The sequence below is a fragment of the Myodes glareolus genome, chromosome 23 (genome assembly GCF_982192425.1).
Source record: "Myodes glareolus chromosome 23, mMyoGla1.1, whole genome shotgun sequence".
Lineage (NCBI taxonomy): Eukaryota > Metazoa > Chordata > Mammalia > Rodentia > Cricetidae > Myodes > Myodes glareolus.
Window position 1 is genome coordinate 34366181 of NC_142048.1, and position 20260 is coordinate 34386440.

A 20260-nucleotide genomic window follows, 5' to 3' on the forward strand; every position below is an offset into this window, starting at 1 on the left:
GGAGACTGTGGCTAAACATTCAATCAAAAGTATATTTCTGCAGATAATTACAAAGCATATTATATCATTAGTAATTAGTACTATTATATATTAGTATGGGGGGATAATAGTCTTCTGTGGGAGTCCACATGTGTATCAGTTTCTATCTGGAGTCATTTCTGAATTAAAGAAGTCCTTTGAGTTCAAGCTTGCTTTCTCTACTTTTTCTTATAACCTTGAGGCCTATGAGAGACTTCTGTTTTAGCCCGTGAGAAAAGAACACTCTGTTGAGTAGACAGTATACTGCTGATGACAAACCTCAGAAACATCAAGATAGAAAGCAAGGCTGCTTCCGAGTAGCAAGCACATGTTGGAGCGGAGGTTGCTCACTTAAGGACAAGAATGGTTTTGTGGTTAGATACTGACTGACCATCTGTGCTGTGCTTTGTTCTGTTTTTATATATAAGCAAGTTCTGAAGTAAAGTCTGGGCTGTTTGCTGTGTCAGCATGAACAGACCTCCTATTCTATCCTGTCTTCTGTTTCTTCTGACTTTTCTTTGGTCTTGATCCCCTATCCAGGAATCCTAGCTGACCTTGTAGGAGCGGGCTCATACAGTTTGCAACAAATATTTACTCATAAATTGATATAGTACAGTTCATGCTTTTAAACCTTTTCTTTATAGGCTTATACATTTCATACTTTAGACACTGTTTAACGTTAGTTAATACAATCTTCCTTGTGATCATGTTTTTCAAAAGAGCTGACTGAGTCTTTAGAAAGTTGATCAAACTGAAATTAGTAAACAAAGAAAAGCAATTGTGTGCATTTATCATTCATGCTAGGAAAGAAGTCTACCCTGGAAATTAGTCAGTATAAAATGCCTGTTTGTGATGAGCTTTAGATGCCTTAGGCGAGCTCACTACTCTTCACTAGTCTAATTATTTCATAGGCATGCTTGTCAGCTCACGGTCTCGTACTACACACAATCTAGTATCTGTGTGATAATGCAGAAATCTAAGGTGATTAAATATTGGATGGCTGTAAAGAAACTGAGAAGCTACTACTCATTGTACAATTACAATATGATACCATCAACAGTTTGGTAGAATTCAAAAATGAAGATTCAGAACAGAATTATTGTACATACTGCTCTATTGTTATTTATATACAGTTATTTCATAGGTTAATTACACACATCTTTGTGCTTGAGGAAAGGGCTACAGAACAATGTTGATTTTTTGAAAGAATGACCTAAAAGAGAGACATATTTAAAAATACACCAGGGATCAGTATATGTGTTGTCCTGCACTTGCCTTCTGTCAACAATAAGATGCAGATTGCGCCATGCAGATTTGCTGTGAGCTACTCTGTACAGAACTGCTGCAGCTCCCATGAGAAGGTAGAGCATCAGCAGCAGAAATTTCATCAACAAAACATTAACATGTAATTAGTTAAGTGTATTTTAAAGACAGAGCATGTACAACTGAACCTGCAAAATCCTGTAACAAACAATTCAATGGGCTACTAATATCGTGCTATGCACTGAAGTGTGTACTCCCACCAAATTTACCTGTTGGAATTCTTAACTCCAACAACCGAAAACATGACTAAGTGGAAAAAGGCATTCAAAGAATTTAGTTAGAATTAAATTATTATGTCATTCCCTAATTCAACAAGGGGAAGCATCCTTATACAAAGAGATGATGACAGACAGGTTGAGAACGAGGCTGTAGTGATATTTCACTTTTATTTTAATAAAGAGAGCTTGCCTAAGACCAAAGAGTAAAACAGTCACACTGGTCAGCCCATAGGGACTAGGCAGTGGTGGCCAGCATGAGAGAGGAATATAAGACAGGAGGAGACAGGTCTCAGCTCAGTCTCATTCTGAGGATTCGTGGAGGCAGGATCACCATTTTGGTCTGAGAGCAAGTGGCTGGCTGTTTTGCTTTTCTGATCTTCAGGGTGAACCCTAATATCTGTCTCTGGGTTTTTTTTTATTTGTGCTGCATCTATAACCTCAGCGAGGGGAAGCAGAATCTTGCTTACTGACACTTACTGACTCACTTACCGACCTTAGACCTCAGGATTCCAGCCTCTGTTCAAAAGAATGGATGTTGCTGAAACATCAGCAAGTGTTCCTTTGTTACTGGGATCCAAAGTACACTAATACAGGTTCAGCTGGCAAAAATCTAGCATTCCTTTTCTAGAAATATATTAATTGATGACACTAATGACTAAAATTATTTTTGCTAGCTTTCCAGGGCAGTAATGTTAATGTTCGACTTTCCCTTTAAAGGCATTCATATTGACTACTCCTGGATAGGTGAACACAAAAAGCCCTAAAATAGGCAAATAAAACTGATAGAATGAAAGAACAGCAAAGTGACACTTTTTACTACTTGAGGTTTACGTTGTTGTTTTAACTTCTACATGACACACACACACCCACACACACACACACAAACACCATAAAAACAAGAGGACAATAAGAGAAATGGAAAAACAGGTGAGGGCTGGAGAAGAGACTAACAGCAAACAAGACTGCACTGGAGAGCTCTACCTATCAAGTGTATGGCCTGCTGTTGGAAAGTTACACCATCTGATGAGTGTCAGGAGGCTTCCAAATGGGTGTGTATAGTGGAAAGACAGGCACAGAATCTAAGGCGAAAATGTTAACACAGAGACAGCATGCTAAAAGTATAAATCTACGGGTCTCAAACAAAGGGGAAGATCTGTTTTAAGTGAGGACATTAGAATGCATGAGAAATCTTTACTACCCTTTAAGAACCCTGGATCATATTTTTCAAATAAGTTACTAGGTGATTCATTCAGATAGTACATAGCTCAATCACACTTTCTAACGTGAGTACAAATGATATAACATATATATTATTCCATCCTAAGCAATGCAAAGAAACTCCAAATCAACTTATTTTTTCTCTAGAAAGGGCTAAACAATTTTCACATAACATTAAATGGAATTCATATATCATCTGTTGGCTGCTTCCATGTTTTTCTTAACATTCATAAAATTAGCTTCTCATTTCTTTTTTCTTTCAGTTCCCTAAATATTTCAAAACACGACTATAGTAAACTGTAAAAAGAGAAGCATACTTTTTACTATATTTTCATAGTAGAATCACTTCAATTCCTACTGAAATTTTTTTTAAAGTAATTTTATTAAATTATAAAAAGTTTCCATTTACGCCCCTCCTCCCAATGCCCTCCCACTCCTACTGAAATTTTTCAAATGAAAAACTCCTTCAATATATAGGTAAATGTCTGTAAGCAGCATTATATTTATTGATATAAACCAAGGGAAATTATACAGTTGACGTAAGGATACATTTTATTTTCCAGACAGGCTGTCCCGTCTTTAGGAATGCCTATTCTGTTACCTTACCGGGAGAGTAGGTTAAATAACTGCCCCAAATTCATCAATACACAAATAACCCGCAATGCGATTTGATTTGGAAGAGGTGCAGGTGATGGTCAAGTATCCTAGTCAGGGGCAGCAAAGGGCACAGCGAAACAAAGAACTGGTATGCTGATGGAGGCAGAGACTGCAGTGGTGCGCCAGCAAGTCAAAGAATGCTGCGAACTTCAGACAACTATCAGAAAATAGGGAAAGCATTGGTAATTTCCCCCAGAACCTGCAGGAGAAGCCAATTTTGCCAGTCTGCATGCATTTGGATGTCTGGTTTCCTGACCTCTAAGCATTACACTACCCAGTGTATGGACAGCTTGAGAAAGTCAATACACATCATTATCCACTTGCAAAATCCCTATAGAAACGTAGGGGCTGGGCTCTCGCATTTCCGTCTTCACGTTCTGCACTTAAATGTAGAAAGCTGCCATTCCAGTTCTGCTCCCTCAGAAGGTATCTTATTATAGCTCTCCCCTCTCTCACATCATCCTTTCCTGCCCAGTATCGAGAGGGGTTGGTATAATAGACGATCAGCTATTACTTTCAGAAGTTAAAAAAGTAGGATTAAATATGACAATCTACACATCTTAGAAATTCTTACATGAATTCAGTTGATGAAAAGAATATTTGAAATGATCATTGAAGGACTGAAGAAACCAAAGCCCAACAACTTCAAACCAACAGCTGCATTTTCAATATTTACAAAGCTCACTGATAATGTCTTAGGATAATTATTTTCCAAATACCTGTAATTTATATTCAAATATCATTTCATTACCTTAACAGGTGTTAGGGAAGTCACTGAAGTTCAAATATAAGAATAACATCCAAAATTAGGCTATTTGAACATACTTTAGTATACTATTAAACAATAGCATTAGGCTTTTGGACGTAACATACTTAAGATCACAACAAACTAATTATCTGAGAAAAGTATAGAGCCAACACCCTGAAAAGACATATCTTAACTCTTTTTATGTTGTTCTGTGGGCCTGAATCAATGCCTAAGCTTCCATATACTTTCATTTCAAAACTTAAATTTCATATACTAGAAAACAATGTTCAGATGAACATATGGTGCCTCAGTACTTTAGTTTCCCGTAACACTGAAACTGTCATATCCAGGTCCTATTCTTGTGCTTTCAAGAGTACAGTGTAGTTGTATTTCATATTATAACCCTCATTTCAACATGAGCAATAAAAATTGTCTATTCTCTTTAAACAAGGATAAAATATTCTAATTTTTCCTATGCTATAATTTGAAGTGCCTGTACTGGCAGTTGAAACTATTTTCCATTATCTGCTTGAAGGAGAACATGGTCATCAAGAACGATTAGAAGGGGCTGGAGAGCCATCTCAGTGGGAAAGAGCACTGCTGTCCTTGAAGAGGGAAGCATTTGATTCCTGGCAGCTATATGGTGGCTTACAATCGCCTGCAACTCCAGTTTCAGGGGATCTGAGGCCCTCATCTGACCTCTGTGGGCATTAGGCATGTACATGGTGCACACAAATACATGTATGCCAAATACTCATTCAACAAAATACGAAAATATTTAGGATTATTTTAAAAAGGAAGTTTAAAAGTCATTTTCTTTAGTAGCTAATTTAGAGCCAGAAGTTCAGACTCTTAAGAGGATGTTAGATTATTTAAGAATTTTTTGTATCATTTCCTAAGAACAGCACTTCAAAGCACGGTACTTTCCCCAAGAAATAAGATTTTCTTTTGCATGCATGACTGACTTTCTATTAAAATGAGAACAATACTACTAGGCTAGAAGATGAAAATAAGCCAATATATCATTTGCATATGCTGTACCTATATGCCTAACAGTCATCTTATGATCAACTGAAAATTCACTGGCACTGTGATACAAGAGGGGAAATACTCATGTCTGCACTACAACTGGGTGTAGTGAGAGACCCAGACAATAATTTCAGTAGACTTCGTGTTCCAGTTTAAGGCATTCACCCATCTATGATATCAGTGAGTTTAGAAACCAGACATCTGAATCTAAACTTGATCATGAGTGCCACTGTGTCATAACATAGGAAGGGGGTATGTAGGCGGATTTCCCTAATAAGAAATAAGATTGAAGAGTATGAAAAAGGTGATCCCGGCAGCAAGATAAGCTCCTCTCACATTAGCCACCAATGTGCCCTCATGCAACACCACTGGCAAGAGGCAGTGACTGCAGTAGAGATAAGCAAAGCATATTTTCCAACATACAGCAAACAGCTATGCTTGAGAACACTTATATCCAATCTTCTGAGAAACTTTCTATCAGACCATGTTACCAACAGTCTAGTAAGAATTATTTTAAAGAACTCTGTTAGTTCTAACATTGCCAAAAATAGCTACCTAAAAATTTTCATTGAGTTGATATGAAAGGGGTTTATGAAAATTGCATATATTACATTATTTCTTGATAGCCAATTAACTTTGTAGAATACTATATTTCCTCTATTTTACCTATAAATAACGTCATTATACTGAGCTGATAAAATGGTTTCATTAATAATGGTTTAAAATTGTAATAATTACGCTTAGTGTGTACATGTGGGAGGTGTACATGCATGTATACAGGTAACATGGCCTATGTGAAGGTAATGGAACAATATGCAGAGTTCCTCCTTCCACCATTTGGGTCCCGGGGATTGAATTTAGGTTGTCAAGGTTGGTTTTGAGTATCATTCCCTTCTGAGCCATCAAGCAGACCCTTTTATAGCAATAATTATGTCTGTACAGCATGCACAAGCATAACTTTTAAAGTATGTGATTAAAAAGTATCACTTGCACCATGCAGCTCTATTCAACTTAACAGGTGAAGAGGGAATTCAGGCACACACACCTCCTTGTGTCCCCGAAAACACATCTCTACATTCCTTCCCTCTGCACTGGGTGACTACAACTCCCAGCCCTGCATTCATGAAGGACACAGTAAGGAAGCTTGTAAATGGCTCCTTTCTAATTGTCTGAGAAGAGATGGGTCATGAAAATATACATATCAGTGGTAATGTAAATAACAGCATGCAACTGAAATAAAGCCACAGGGATTCTAGGTAGACCTAGGAAATTATGTAACAAAAGATAGAATAATGACCTAAAAAAAAAAAAAAAGAAACAAAAGGGTGAAAGGCACCAGGTATTATAAGACAGAAAAAAACTGATTTGAATTAACTGTTTTGTGATCAACTTGTTTTGTTAATTTAAGGAAATCACTTAATCCCATTAATATTCTGGGCATGCGATATTACAAGTGATTTTAGTAAAGATTTCCAATCCTACCATCTATTAAATGTATCTTTTTTTAAAAAAAAAAAAAAGCTGAAAGACGAATGTCAAAGTAGGCAAGTATAGCAAGTAAACCCTAGGTGGTCATGAGAATACTAACGCTGCTGCTCCATAAATAATGGTTCTTCTCTTCTCACAACGGTGCTGTTATTCTGAAAAAAACTCTGACAACCTGAAATCCATCAAGAACCTCCTGAACGGTATTATCACTGAGAACTGAGAACATCTGTGTCAACATGACTTAATAGTTTAAGGAAATCTTTTCCTGACAAAGATAAGACTATAAGCCAAAGAAATAACAATAGTGTGTTTGCTTCAGGAAATCTGTACAAATCAATTTAACATAAACAACAGTCCACACACCTGGGTACATAGCTTACTGCCAGAGCCTTGCCTTACAGGAGCCAGGAAACACAAACTCGAGTGTCATAATCTTTTCCAAATCTGTATCAGCTGCCTGCCTTGGCATGCCCACTTAGACTACGTAAGCCCAGTTCCAAAGCTCTGGGAAGATTCCACTCCTCTCTGAAGCACAACACAGCCCTTCTTCCTCAGTAAGTGCATCCTCAAGTTCTCTGATGAGAGGGCAGTTCAAACACTGACATGCTCCTACATCTGTCCTAAAATGTCAACCACTGCCCTCACTCCCAAACACCTGCAAAAGATGTTATACATTTCTTATATTCTTAACAACATAACAATAAATATTTATGTTATTTCCTATAGAATATACAATTTTATATACAAAAATTTAAACAAGAGTCTAGCTTAAAATTTCTCATAAAAACGGTATAGTAGAGCAGCAGAATGTTTTGTATGTAACATAATATGTGAGCTCTTAGCTCCATGTTCTTTAAGACTCCTGTGTTTATGTCACACAATCGCATTTCTTGCTAGAAACCATATGATCCTCCAGTTTAATTACTGGCTAATAGATTAAGTTCCAAAATCATGGGTTGCCTTCAGCAATGTTAAAACACTAAGTGTATTAAAAATGCTTCATGACTATAACTAGAAATCCCTGAGGTGGAGTCACCCTTCCATGATGCATTATTTCTGACACTCTTGTTCCTAGAGACCATCGTTGTCCTAGTGTTTTCAGGCAACATTTTGTTTTCTTGTAATTATTGAGTATGGACAAGGGAAGTGTAGAGCTCTGACTGCAATGACAGATGGGTCCCAGAGAAAGAACAGAATGGTGTGAAACAATCTCACAGAGGGAGAGATGCATTTTTAAAGATGGATAGTTACATTTTGAAAACATAACCTAATATTTACTAAGTATATAAACTGAAATGTAATATATATACACAATATATAGTTATTACATATTTTAAAAGTTTCCATTACTGGGAAAATGACTTTTCATTCTTTCAGTGGAAGAGACAATACATAATTTTGCCTAACATTCTTGGCCCCTGACAGAATTTTACAAGGCTTGATGTAGGACACTGCTATTTTATTTATTGAAGAAAATGTTTCCTTCACAGCAACTGTTCCTTTTGATGAACCTGAAATACTTTTGCACCATTCACACTGCAGCTGTGCTGTTTCGTCTACTACACAACTCACAGTTGTGAACAAAGCTGACTTTGCATACTGCACATTTCAACGGTGTTTATTTGAAGTGTAGATTGACTGATGTAGAAGAAATCAGTATTTGATAGACATTTAAACATGGCATGTCACATATTAACTATAGTTTGACACAAAGTCTTATTTAAGTCTGAACTGAGTATCTTAGCTAAGTATCAAGCTTTCCAAATGGATGAAGTTTTAGGACATGCAACAATTATAAACTATGATAGATAATTGATTATGCAGGAGCAATACTTAATGTTTCAAAGGTAGAAACAGTTGTGTAATAATAATCTATACAGTCTGTGTAGTCAATGTTCTCCTAAGTAAACTGTAATATATATAATGCTATTACTTTCCCAGATTATTCCTAAAAGAATTTTAAAAAATTAATCAAAAAATGAAGCAAAGAAAGTTCAAGGAAATTTATGAATGCACAGGTGGAAAACCACCATAATGTGAACATTAAAAAAAGAATGAAATCTATCTAGCCTAGTTATTTTGGATGCATCTTTTGGCACATCTTTTTCACTCAAGAGGAGAATAATTACAGCCTTATGAGGAGAATTACAAAGATGTATTCTGGCATAGTGATCAAGGTATTTTTACTTCATTAGTGGACATGATTATGAAAAGATATATGGTAAATTCAAGAGTTATAGCGAGCAAGATAATACCACTCAGAATAATATTCTCTCAAGAAAAACAAATAACTTCCACAAAAAAGTTGTATGTGACCTGTGTTAGAAAGAGAAGAGCTCCGGGAATGAAGAAAGGAGGAAAGCCATTACAAAACCACAGCACATAAGGAAAGAAAACATGTTACGTGTTTACTGTAAACAAGAATTAAATACAATATACTGACTTATTCTTCTGTCTCTATGGATTCTGAATTACTTAGTTATTTGAACATAATGATAATAATAGTTTGATATTTGAAGGAAGAAGGGAGCAAGTGGTGGAATCACAGCTGAGAGAAATCTACTGACACATGAATTTTGTCCAATATTCTTTAAATGTGAATTTTCCCCAGTGAATACCTATTTATTCCCACAGTAGCATTTTATGAAATTCTAATCATATATAAACCAAGCCTATTTTTGTCTATGGGATAAGCAAATTGTGTTGCTTTTCATAGTTATTTGAATAGAAGGCAGTTAACAAATATTTTTGTTTTGATAACATGTGTAGCATAGAATATGAGGTTAAAGTTTACAGAAGTCCTTAGGCATATAAAACACTAAAATTATATTATAGAAAATATTTAAAACTTATTCTAAGTTTTCATTTTAATGTGTACAGAAGTAACATAGATAATATGAATACTAAAGTGATTGGTTTTGAATGTTTATTTACTTCAGATTTCATTACTATTATGAAATGACAAATGGTATTATACTTGGTAGCATTCATAGATTAATGTCAATTAGTGAAGTTTATAGGTCTTATTCTTAAATTTAATGATACATATTTAAAATGCTTTTCCTAGATTTCAAATTATATGCCAAGGCCAGCTAGGGAGGCAATGCAGTCAAAAGTAACAGGCAATATAAGGAAATATGTGCAAAAGATCAGACAGATATGGAGTCGACATAACAACCCTGCAGCATAGTAAGAAGCAAGCTTCTACAGATGAGACTCTCTGCTGACCCACAGAACCCTACGCAACTCCTCTAGTTTATGAGGTGTCACAGTGAAGCTGTACCAACTGTTACATCTGATGTTAGGGCCCTCTCAAGAAATGTTCACTGCACTGAAAAGTAATGGGATGAATCAACCAGGCCAGAAAGAAACCTGGTTCTAATCCCTAATATAAATGTTCTGCCCATCTTTTGTACATTAATTATACTGAACTTTCTAGGCTCTATTATTTTTTAATAAAGATAAGATCAACATTTTTGTTGTAGATGATACTGAAATGCATTGGTAAGCATTTCAACTCAAAATGTCACGACAGTAAGTTCAGTACATACAAACTCCAACTTAGAATTGGAGATGGGATTACACAACTAATAAGACCCTCAAAGACCTACCATGAGTATAACCTGAGGCATGAAAGTGATGCATGGAGATAGACATGGATCTATTTTCATTCTTCTACATGTTGACATCCAGTTATGCCAGCACCATTTGTTGAAGATGGGATTGGTGAAGATCTTTTCCCACTCTGTAGGCTGTCGTTTTGTCTTGTTGGCCTTCTCCTTTGCTTTATAGAACCTTCTTAGTTTCAGGAGGTCCCATTTATTTATTGTTGCTCTTAGTGCCTGTGCTACTGGGGTTCTATTTAGGAAGTGGTCTCCTATGCCCTTGTATTGCAGGCTACCCCCACTTTCTCTTCTATCGGGTTCAGTGTGGTAGGATTTATATTGAGGTCTTTAATGCATTAGGACTTGAGTTTTGTGCATGGCGATAGACATATGGGCAGAACACGTGGAATATTCATAACTCAATTGCAAAGCAGTGACAAAATCTGGATTATATATGACCAACAGCAGCAGTCCTAGGCAATAGCTGGCATCTAAATCTTAAAAGGAACAACATATTCGTTTACAGTGGGAGCCATAACCTAAATATAAACTTTACTGCTTTTTATGCATTTTTCTTTAAGATGACTATCAACAGAAAGGTTTTGTGCCCCATATAGCTATGAGTTGTATAGTTTCCCTTTAGCTACACAGTAATGATTACTTCCGCAATGGCTTTCATGCTGTTAAGTGGATCATTAGTGCCTGACTTGTGCAATTACAGAGCATCTTAACAGTGACAAACAAACTCGCAATCAGCTCGGCACTCTCCTCCTGCACTATTAATTCTTACATTCCTCATATCGTTTAAATTGAAGTAGAACTTTGTTAATAGTTTCAGCATTTTAAAGTATGTGTTTTTTCACAATTAATATGTCATAATATGAAACACGGCACTACAGATAGCTTTTATGTATAAAGCATTGAAATCAAATGAAAAAGTCAAAACAAATCACAAATGTTATTTTATTTTTAGTAAGCTTGTTTTGTCCACTCTAGCTAGTCTAGTTAGAAGCTTATGTGATTGTAGACAGAATAAGTTCAGAACTGACACATCATCTATCAACTATATGTACTTACTTTATATTACATACAGCTTTATCACTTAAGTGTGTGCGTACATGCATGTGTGTGTGTGTGTGTTTCCAATGAGAAACCACTCCACACATATAGAGATTTAAAAACAAAGAAACAAACAAAAAAAAAAAAACAAGCTAATAATAGCACTTGTCTTGTTCTGGCTAATGCACACAGAAAACCAGCCCTAAACAGACAATTTTACCAGCATACACAGGCTTACTCATTCTACACAAACTATCATCAATACATCTCTTTCAGGTCCAGGCCCCCGGTTATACTATGGACAACTAAAACAGAGATTAAAGACTGCAAGTCTACCCATATGGGCTGATGAGATTGTCAAAATTACTTCTTAAGCACAGCAGTATAGTTCTTTTCAGAAGGTTGTTGCCCAGGCTCAGCTTGCCCACCTTGGAGACTTATGATTCTCCTGATAAAGGCTTAATGGCAGACCTAACTTAATACTTAATGATGGTTGTTACAGGCTGTGGCTTGCTTGAGTTGCCCAATCTTTGAAATGGGTTGAGTCTAATGGCTGGTGATAAGACAGGGCTGTTTCCTTTTGTTATGGGAATGGAGTCCAACTTGGTAGCAGCTTTGCTGAACACTTATAGAAGTGGTGTCCCAGCAACTCTACACTTCAATTATGGTACAAACTTTTCTAGCTCACTGCTTAGCTCTGGTCCTAGCAGCGGCAGCAGCAGCAGCAGCAGCAGCAGTAGCAGCAGCAGCAGCAGCAACAGCAGCAGCAGCAGCAGGAGCAGCAGCAGGAGCAGCAGCAGCAGCAGGAGCAGCAGCAGCAGCAGGAGCAGCAGCAGCAGCAGGAGCAGCAGCAGCAGCAGCAGCAGCAGCAGCAGCAGCAGCAGCAGCAGCAGCAGGAGCAGCAGCATTCTTTTAGCTAAATTCTACTTTGAGTAACAATGTTTCCAATGCAAGTTTATTTGTAAAGCCTTGACAGCCTCAATTTTATGACTGTAAGTTCCTCCTGCAGCGAGACAGCACATATAATATACTCTACTGATGGCCCCAAATCACAAGCAGTTATTACCAGTGATTCCACAAGTTTGCACTGGTGAATGCAAGGGAAACAGGAAGGCAGAGCTTAGAGGACTGGACACCAATTATGAAGAACAGATTTCAAACAGAAATCCTACAACTGTCAATAATAAAACTTCCATAAGAGAAGAAACTTTCCATCTGCATAAAACACTGACATGTGTAATAAAAATAAAATTATAACGGATAGATCTTGTCTACACCTTCAATGCTTTCCTCTACAGGACTATTTATAAGACACGAGAGTTTCCTTAAAACAAAGAACTCATCATGATAGATACTTTTAAGTATTATTTAGCTAGTTTTTTTTCCAGAGCATACTAACTTAATAAGACGAAGCTCTATTTTTTTTTTTTGCTTACCCTATTCGCTTTCATTTGGAATCTGAAGGGCTGAAGGAAGCACTGTTATGAAGCAAATGACATGTACAACCCCAGTTCCTCACAGCCCCCAGAACCTGTTTCTCTGTTTGCTTGGATTTCTTCTGATGAGGTTCAGCAGTGCCAACAAGCGATGCTGTAGCAGGGGACAAGCCCACAACAAATGACTGCCACAAGAACCAGCACCTCTCCCAAAGGGCTCCAACCACACCCCAAGGGACGACTCTCAGACAGGCACCAAAAGCCAGCAGCTCACAGGAAGAACTAACCTGGCAAGAGGACATTTTCAGCTACCCTTCCTTTGTACACTTGGCCACTTAACAATTCCCCTGTTGTCTTCACCTCCAATGTGAACTATTTTCCACTAAGTCACTCCGGCTCTGTTAAATGTGAATGTACAGCTGCTGTCTCCTGTACCTGGCTCAACACAGGTACTCTCCTGGGGGCCTCTAGCTTGTCCGGCTACTCCTTCCTTCACTGCCCTGAGAATGAACCTTCTGCAGGCCAGTATCTGGTGAGGGTCTGGAATCATCTGACGCATCCCTCCCTCCTTGTTCTATAGCTCTGCTGGTCAGCAGGTCTGTATTGATTTTTAAAAAAAGTCAAGCACCATACTTTCTCTGACCCACAGGGGAGCTATTCTGTTTAACAATCACACAGTGTAGAATTGCTCATTTTCCTATATATGGTTACAGTTTGTATTATGGGACTTTGAGCAGTGGCGTGTCCTTAAGCTAGCTGGCATGAGAGCTGCCACTGCAGTTATAACAGCCACAAATATACCTGATCATTCGAAAAACCAGGCTAGGCTGCAAGGCTTGACGTCTACCGTCTAGACATCTGTTCACGAAATGATTTGGGCCAGGACAGTGAAGTTCACCTGTTCCTAGAGTTCCACGCATTGAGGAAAAGTTACATCCTGATGATGGTCACCTGCTATTTCAGATTCAAGAGTTACCAGCTGCGGAATACCTAGTGTGAACGTTCAGTGTATGACTCTGAAACAACCCTTAGTAGTGCTACATGGAAAGGCTGTGCTGTATGCTGGGATCTTCTAGAAGGCTAATGTATCCGATCACAAATACAGCAGCCTATGAAACCAGGAAGACAGCACAAGACATAGCATGTGAACTCAAAATACTCTATGGAATTACAGATAGAAGTACACTGTTGAAAATACCAATTAAATTTTGATAAGTTTGTAATCCACACATTTTAAAACATTTCTCTAAAGCTTATTTTGTTTTGTTTTTTCGAGACAGGGTTTCTCTGTAGCTTTGGAGCCTGTCCTGGAACTCGCTCTGTAGACCAGGTTGGCCATGAACTCACAGAGACCCACCTGCCTCTGCTTCCCGAGTGCTGGCATTAAAGGCATGTGCCACCACTCTCCTTGTGATCAATGTTTTTGAAGGAAACTTTTAGCATGGTATGCAAAAGAAAAGTTCATAATTTGTAAATTTATATTTAGATGTATTCTCACTGTGTGTTATGTAGATTAAAATATGCAGCAGAAACTGTCAGAAGACTTACTGTTGTTCCTCCCCCCAGCATGGAAGCAGCTGCTCTTTTAAGGACTAACACATATTAGCTTTTCAACATCAATAATTAAATCTGAACACTGATACATTTCTGTGTTATCCTTATTTTACATGGTAGAGACTTGACTTTATTGTTACATGTAAAAGGAGTTTTGCTGTATAGACCCTACTCTCTCATTCTGCAGTTTCCTTATTTATTTTTCTGGGAGATCTTTCAGTGGTTGCTAAGGGTATTAAGAATGGAGCTATTATTATTGTACATCTGCAAGTCATACACATGTGTGTAAAGCTACAGTTTAAAAACAAATGGCCATGGAGTATGAGTGTGATAGGTATTGCTACCTAATTTCAACCTTCCAAACAGACACAAATATTAACATCCCATCTGGGGAAACTCTGATGGTATCAGTCCTACTTATTTTGGAGAGTGTACGTGAGCACCCAATCCCAGTTCTAATAGTTACAAAATGGACAACTCACTAAGATGAATTCATTCATGTTAATGGTCAATTTTAAACGTTTTTTTTTTAAAAAAAAAAGAGAGAAGGCACTTATTAGGCATTTTGGTCTGAGCAACACAGAAGTAACTGATATATGAAATTAGTACCAAGAATGTGTCGTTTTTTCTGGCTGTACTGACCACATGACTCTAGGCTTTTGGAGCACATCAGTAAGAATGGAAATCTGAAGACATTAGGTAAAGGAACTCATAAACATGGCTACCTCAACTAAGCAGAAGACTCTAGATTTCAGAAGACCAGAACACTGACTAAACATAGACAGTAACTGTTCCTGAGGTTCCAGGTCAGAGCGGATTCCATCACGGCCTGGATTGGGGGCCAATATGTTACATTTTGTCAAAAAATTTGCCTATAAAATTTGAGTGAGAATAAATTCTAAAGTAACAGACTAATGGATTTGCAGCACTCAAGTTTTGTAATGGTTATTTAAAAGCAAAACAAAAATCTGGGAGCAAAAATCGAAGCAGAGAAATGTAAGATACATAAAATCTGATAGGAGTGCATTTTATATCAGGGGCAAAATAGTACAGGAAATAAAGCATCTGTAAACCTGATGTAAGGGAAACTCCCAAGAGTCTACAAGGATGGCCCCAACTCTGACTCCTGGCAGCAAAGGACGCACAACTTGAACTGGCCATAATCTGTGATCAGATTGGTGACTACCCCAAATGTCAGCAGAGAGCCTTCATCCAGCAACTGATGGAGGAGATTCAGAGACTCAAGGCCGAACAATGGACCAAACTAGGAGAGTCCAGCTGAGAAGAGGGAGAAAGGACATCATTGGAAAATTCACAGAAATGGCTAGACTGCCTCATGGGAATTCAGAGTCTGAACCAACCAGCAGGGAGTCTTCAGGGAACCACTTAGGTCCTCCGCACATACGTGTCAGTTGTGTAGCTTGGTCTATATGTGAGACTCCTGGCAAAGGGAGCAGGAGCTACCCCAGGTGCTTTGACTGGCTCTTGTGCATCTATTTCTCATGCCAGATTGCCTTGCCCAGGCTGAATACAGGGGAAGGAACATGATCTTAAGACAGTTTGATATGCCATGTTTTGTTGGTACCCATGGGAAGTTTGCCCCTTTTAAAGTGAATACAGGAGACGGGAAGGAAGGCAGGCTGTGGTCAGAATGAAAAATAAATTAAAATTTAAGAAAGCACCTGTAATCTTTAAGGAGTAAAAGTAACATCAGTAAGGAGAAACTGTGCTGTCTACAATACGGCAGTAAGAAAAGCATCCTGAAGGCAAAACTCCATCAACTGAAAAAGCCAGGGTATAAAATGAGAAATCCATTTCAAAGACTTTCATCGTAAAGAAAGAGCAGCAGGGCTGCTCTACTATCAGGGCCACTCAGGCAAATGTCTTCCTGCTCACGCTGCATAAGCATAGAGAGGACACAGCAACTAGAGCCCACGAAGCCGTGCAGATGGAAACAGAACCTGGCACAGTTTATGTATGTTAGTTTTGCCTGTACAGGATTTACAGGACTGGGAGGTTTGCACCTAGGTTTCTGAGAAAAGCTGATGACATTCCAGGCAGGAAGTCCTTCATGAATCAGTGCACGGAGATGTGAGCCAAAGATAGAATGGAGAACTCAGCATGGCAGAGATGCCAGACACATGAGAAACCAGCCAAAGTGGATGGCCCAAGAGAAAAAAACACACATGAACTGCAAGCAATAGAGCCATAAATCTGAGAATGCCCAAGCTAGCTACACTTCACATGGATTGACGGACAGATTTAATGTCAGCCTGCTAGTTTTTAGTTGTTCAAATTCTCCCATTTGGAATTGGAAAATTTACTCTGAGACATTGCATTTTTTTTAAAAAAAAAATGTAGCTGGGGTACACATCTAAGAGATTTCCTTGAATGTTCGTACAAACGTGGTACTTCTAAATAGTCTAAGAAGTACACCACCGGGGAAGCTAGTATTGAATGAATGCATCTGACGTTTAGAGATGATCATAAGACTGGATGGCAGAGGCTGAGCACTGTGCTTAGAAGGCTCCCATAGACTCGTGTTTTGAGCATGTATTCCCCAATTAGTGGCTATTGATTTTTAACATGTGAGTGGTTTGCTGGAAGACATTAGGTCACAAGAAATCAGGTCACAAGGACCTCTGAGAGGTCCAACTGCCCCACTCTGGGGCCTACTTTCTCTGTTTCCAGGTCTGCTATAGTGCACATAGACTCTGCCTGATGTCCCTGCTCTCATGGATTAGCATACCCTCAAATTGTGAGCCAAAGTACATATGTCTTCCTTGAGATGTTTCTGCTGGGTGCTCTGGTTACAGCAATACAACAGGAACTATAACGGGCTACACAGTGAAATGAGATCAAGAGTGAGCGCCTGTGGAGAAAGAACTGGTCACAGGTACGGGCTGGCATGCAGGGATAACGACCAGCAGTCTGCTGACCTCAACGACATCATTATGTAATCCAGTAAAAATCCTTCTATTTTTCCAAGAGAACAAAAAAGAAAATGAGAAAATAAAGCAAATCTCAAAATATTTTTAAAACTCAGAAACCTAACGTTAAACTTGCAGGGGAGAAAGTGGCTATGCGAATCTATTACAGTATTTCCTTCCCACCTAAATAAAAGTAATCTAACAGGCCAAATCATATGAATTTGTAAGCTATTACTGATATAAATTCCGCTACTTATTTTTAATAATTCATAAATTTTACAAGGTTTTCAACTCTACTTTTAGGTAGTAAAGGTTTCTTAATACTCTAATATGATGTTAGATTTCTTAATGATATTTAAATTAACTTCTGAAGGTTAAACTTACTACTGATGGGACACTAGATACTTATTTTTCTTATGTTGTATTTCATGTTGTTGTCACAGTAATTTGCAAACCTGTAGAATACTGTAAGTATATGTGTGCATTCTGGAGTAGGGACAGTAATGTTTAGGATGATAACATCAAAGAAGTCTTTATCCTAAGTAATACATATCATGTGTTTACGCATGTGTGTGTATGGGGCAGAAGTAGTAAATGAAAAAATGTGTGGTTTTATGAAGAAAATCTGCTCTTACTTGAGGATAATCATAGTTTCATTTAAGAGGGATCATGTTTGTAATATCGATTAGAAAACAAACTTACCACTTGTCCATTGTGTGGGTTCTTATGAGCATATGGAGGTCCACGGATATGATTCCACATCTGGCCAGACGTCATAGCAAAGACTATACACTGAAAACCAGGGTACAATATTTCAATACATAAGCCAGGGAATGGCAGAATAATGCATTTAAAAAGTAACGCTCACCATTAAACTTCCATTTAAGAATCATGTTTCAGTTCCACAGTGAAAAAAAAAATCATTTACTCTAAGATTCTGAGCATATTACTCATCCTATCTGCATCTTCAATTCCACAGCTATGAATCTGACTCATTTTTCCCGAGAGATACAGGGATGGCTAAATGACAGAACATGTTATGCCCCTAGCAGAGTGAGAACCCAAGAGTCCTTGCCAAGCTGCCAGTTCAAAGAACAGCAGAGACAGGAGGCAGAGTTAAAGAGCATGGTCCTCTCCATCTCCTAAACTTCCTTTGCACGCTGGCTGGGGCTGTCAAAAGCTAATATTCTTGGGTTACAACAGCTCCACCCCCTACTTCTTAGCTGCTTTTGACAAAGTGTTCCACAACAAATTTAAATCTGGAGAGATGGAGGAAGGTATGAAAAGATACATTCAAGAAGAACTCCTTGAGATTATTTTTATACCTGATGGCTCTAGGCCAGAAATGTTTATTTGGAATATATTCTTGATGGTAACAAAGCATTAACGGGGCGGTTTTAATGAACAGGAAGGAATAGATTGGTCATGATAATGTATAGGCATATGACTAATACCGAAATATTATTTTAAAATTCATAAACTCAAAAACACCTCAGAATAAAATGTGTGCCTGGGGTCAGAATGTTCCCTTTTGCCCTATGATCTGTCCTATTACTCTTCACCTCAGATGCCATCTCTGGAACTGACCTGTCTCGATGAGGTTAAATATAGCAATAAGCAACTAGCCAGGTTTGTGCAGTTTGTTTGTTTTTTGTTTTGATTTTTAAAGAGAGGACACGAAGAAGAACAGGATATGGTACATCTTTCGAGGACATAGAAAACCAGAGAACTAAGTTGGATCATGTGCAATAACTGCTTTGTGAATCATAGTTTCAACAGAAAATGCTAAACAAGTTTAGAGATGTTAATCTGAATCTTCTACTCACCTTGCTGAAAGTAATTCTGAAATTAATTTGATCTTCTTAGAAGCCAGAACTGACATGGGCAGAGCTGAGTAAGACATTTTATGAAGCCAGATATTTACAAATATTTGTACAAAACTTAAGAATGTATATTAGAATACCAGTTTTACTATAGGTAGAAAACATATTTAACCATCTAAAAGTACAGTTTATGATGGAATTACGTGAGGAAAATAAATTCTATATTTAATTTACATATTAGTGCCAGTGAATTTAGAGAGACTGGTGAGTTAAAATTTTTTGCTAAAGACATACAACTCAGGTAAAAGGTATTTAGAAATCCCACAGAGATAAAGTAGTGAAAAACACATTTATAGTAGAACAGCTGACCTCTGCTACTGTCATAGACAGCCAAAGACATCAGAATTCCACTGGTTTGGGGCAAGGCCTTCACATGAACTAAATCTGCAAGTGAAGCTACCCTGATGCACCTTGCCTTCTTGTACTGTCTGCTTTGCTAATCCTACTTCCAGACACGGCCAAGGTTAAACTTCATGAAGAGACAGTTCTTGCACTATGGGGAACAGTGTCGAGAAATTAGTAGGATGAAATTATAGTGGCCTCTCTCGTGGGACGGACAGGAACTGACAGAAGGACAGTCATATAAGAGGTGGAAACAGTGGGCCTTGACAGTTTACTGACATGACAGAAAACATACTCAAAGCTAAAACTAAGAACCCAGGTAGCTGGCTTTTTCTTTATCTTTGACGCAGAGTCTCGTAGTTGATATATAAGCTCTGTTCGCATGGAAATGACTGCATGGTCCAATCTGGCTTGTGAGCCTGTTTCCACCTCCTGGGGTCTAGGACTACCATGAACAATATGTATGGCTAGGTTACTGGTTTCTGACTAGAGCAATAGGGTAATCTGAAGAGCTACTCAGAGAAACTCAGAATGAGGTTTAGGCGTGCAAGAGTAAATAAAGGGGGAGAAAGGCTTGGAATTCAGTTTAAAAGGGTAAGCACAATATGCCTTTCAAAACACTCTTTTCTGGAGCTGAAACAATGGCTCTGCAGCTGAGATCAATAGGCACTTACATATATGCATAAAATCAAATCTTTAGAAAATTCATTTCCAAATGCACTACACATGTTATAAAACAACAGAAGTAAAGG

General features: G+C 38.0%; 1 protein-coding gene across 3 annotated transcripts in view; it reads right to left on the minus strand.

Annotated features, from left to right (window-relative positions):
- Tusc3 (tumor suppressor candidate 3) overlaps nt 1–20260 on the minus strand; it is a 151489-nt gene that overhangs the window by 30113 nt on the left and 101116 nt on the right. For 2 of the 3 annotated variants that reach the window (XM_085680205.2, XM_048456599.3), the window contains exon 6: nt 17986–18075. The exons of the other annotated variant lie outside the window; for it this stretch is intronic. In XM_085680205.2, the coding sequence (XP_085536331.1) occupies nt 17986–18075 (90 nt within the window). The remainder of the gene's footprint in view (nt 1–17985; nt 18076–20260) is intronic. 3 annotated transcript variants of the gene reach the window in all.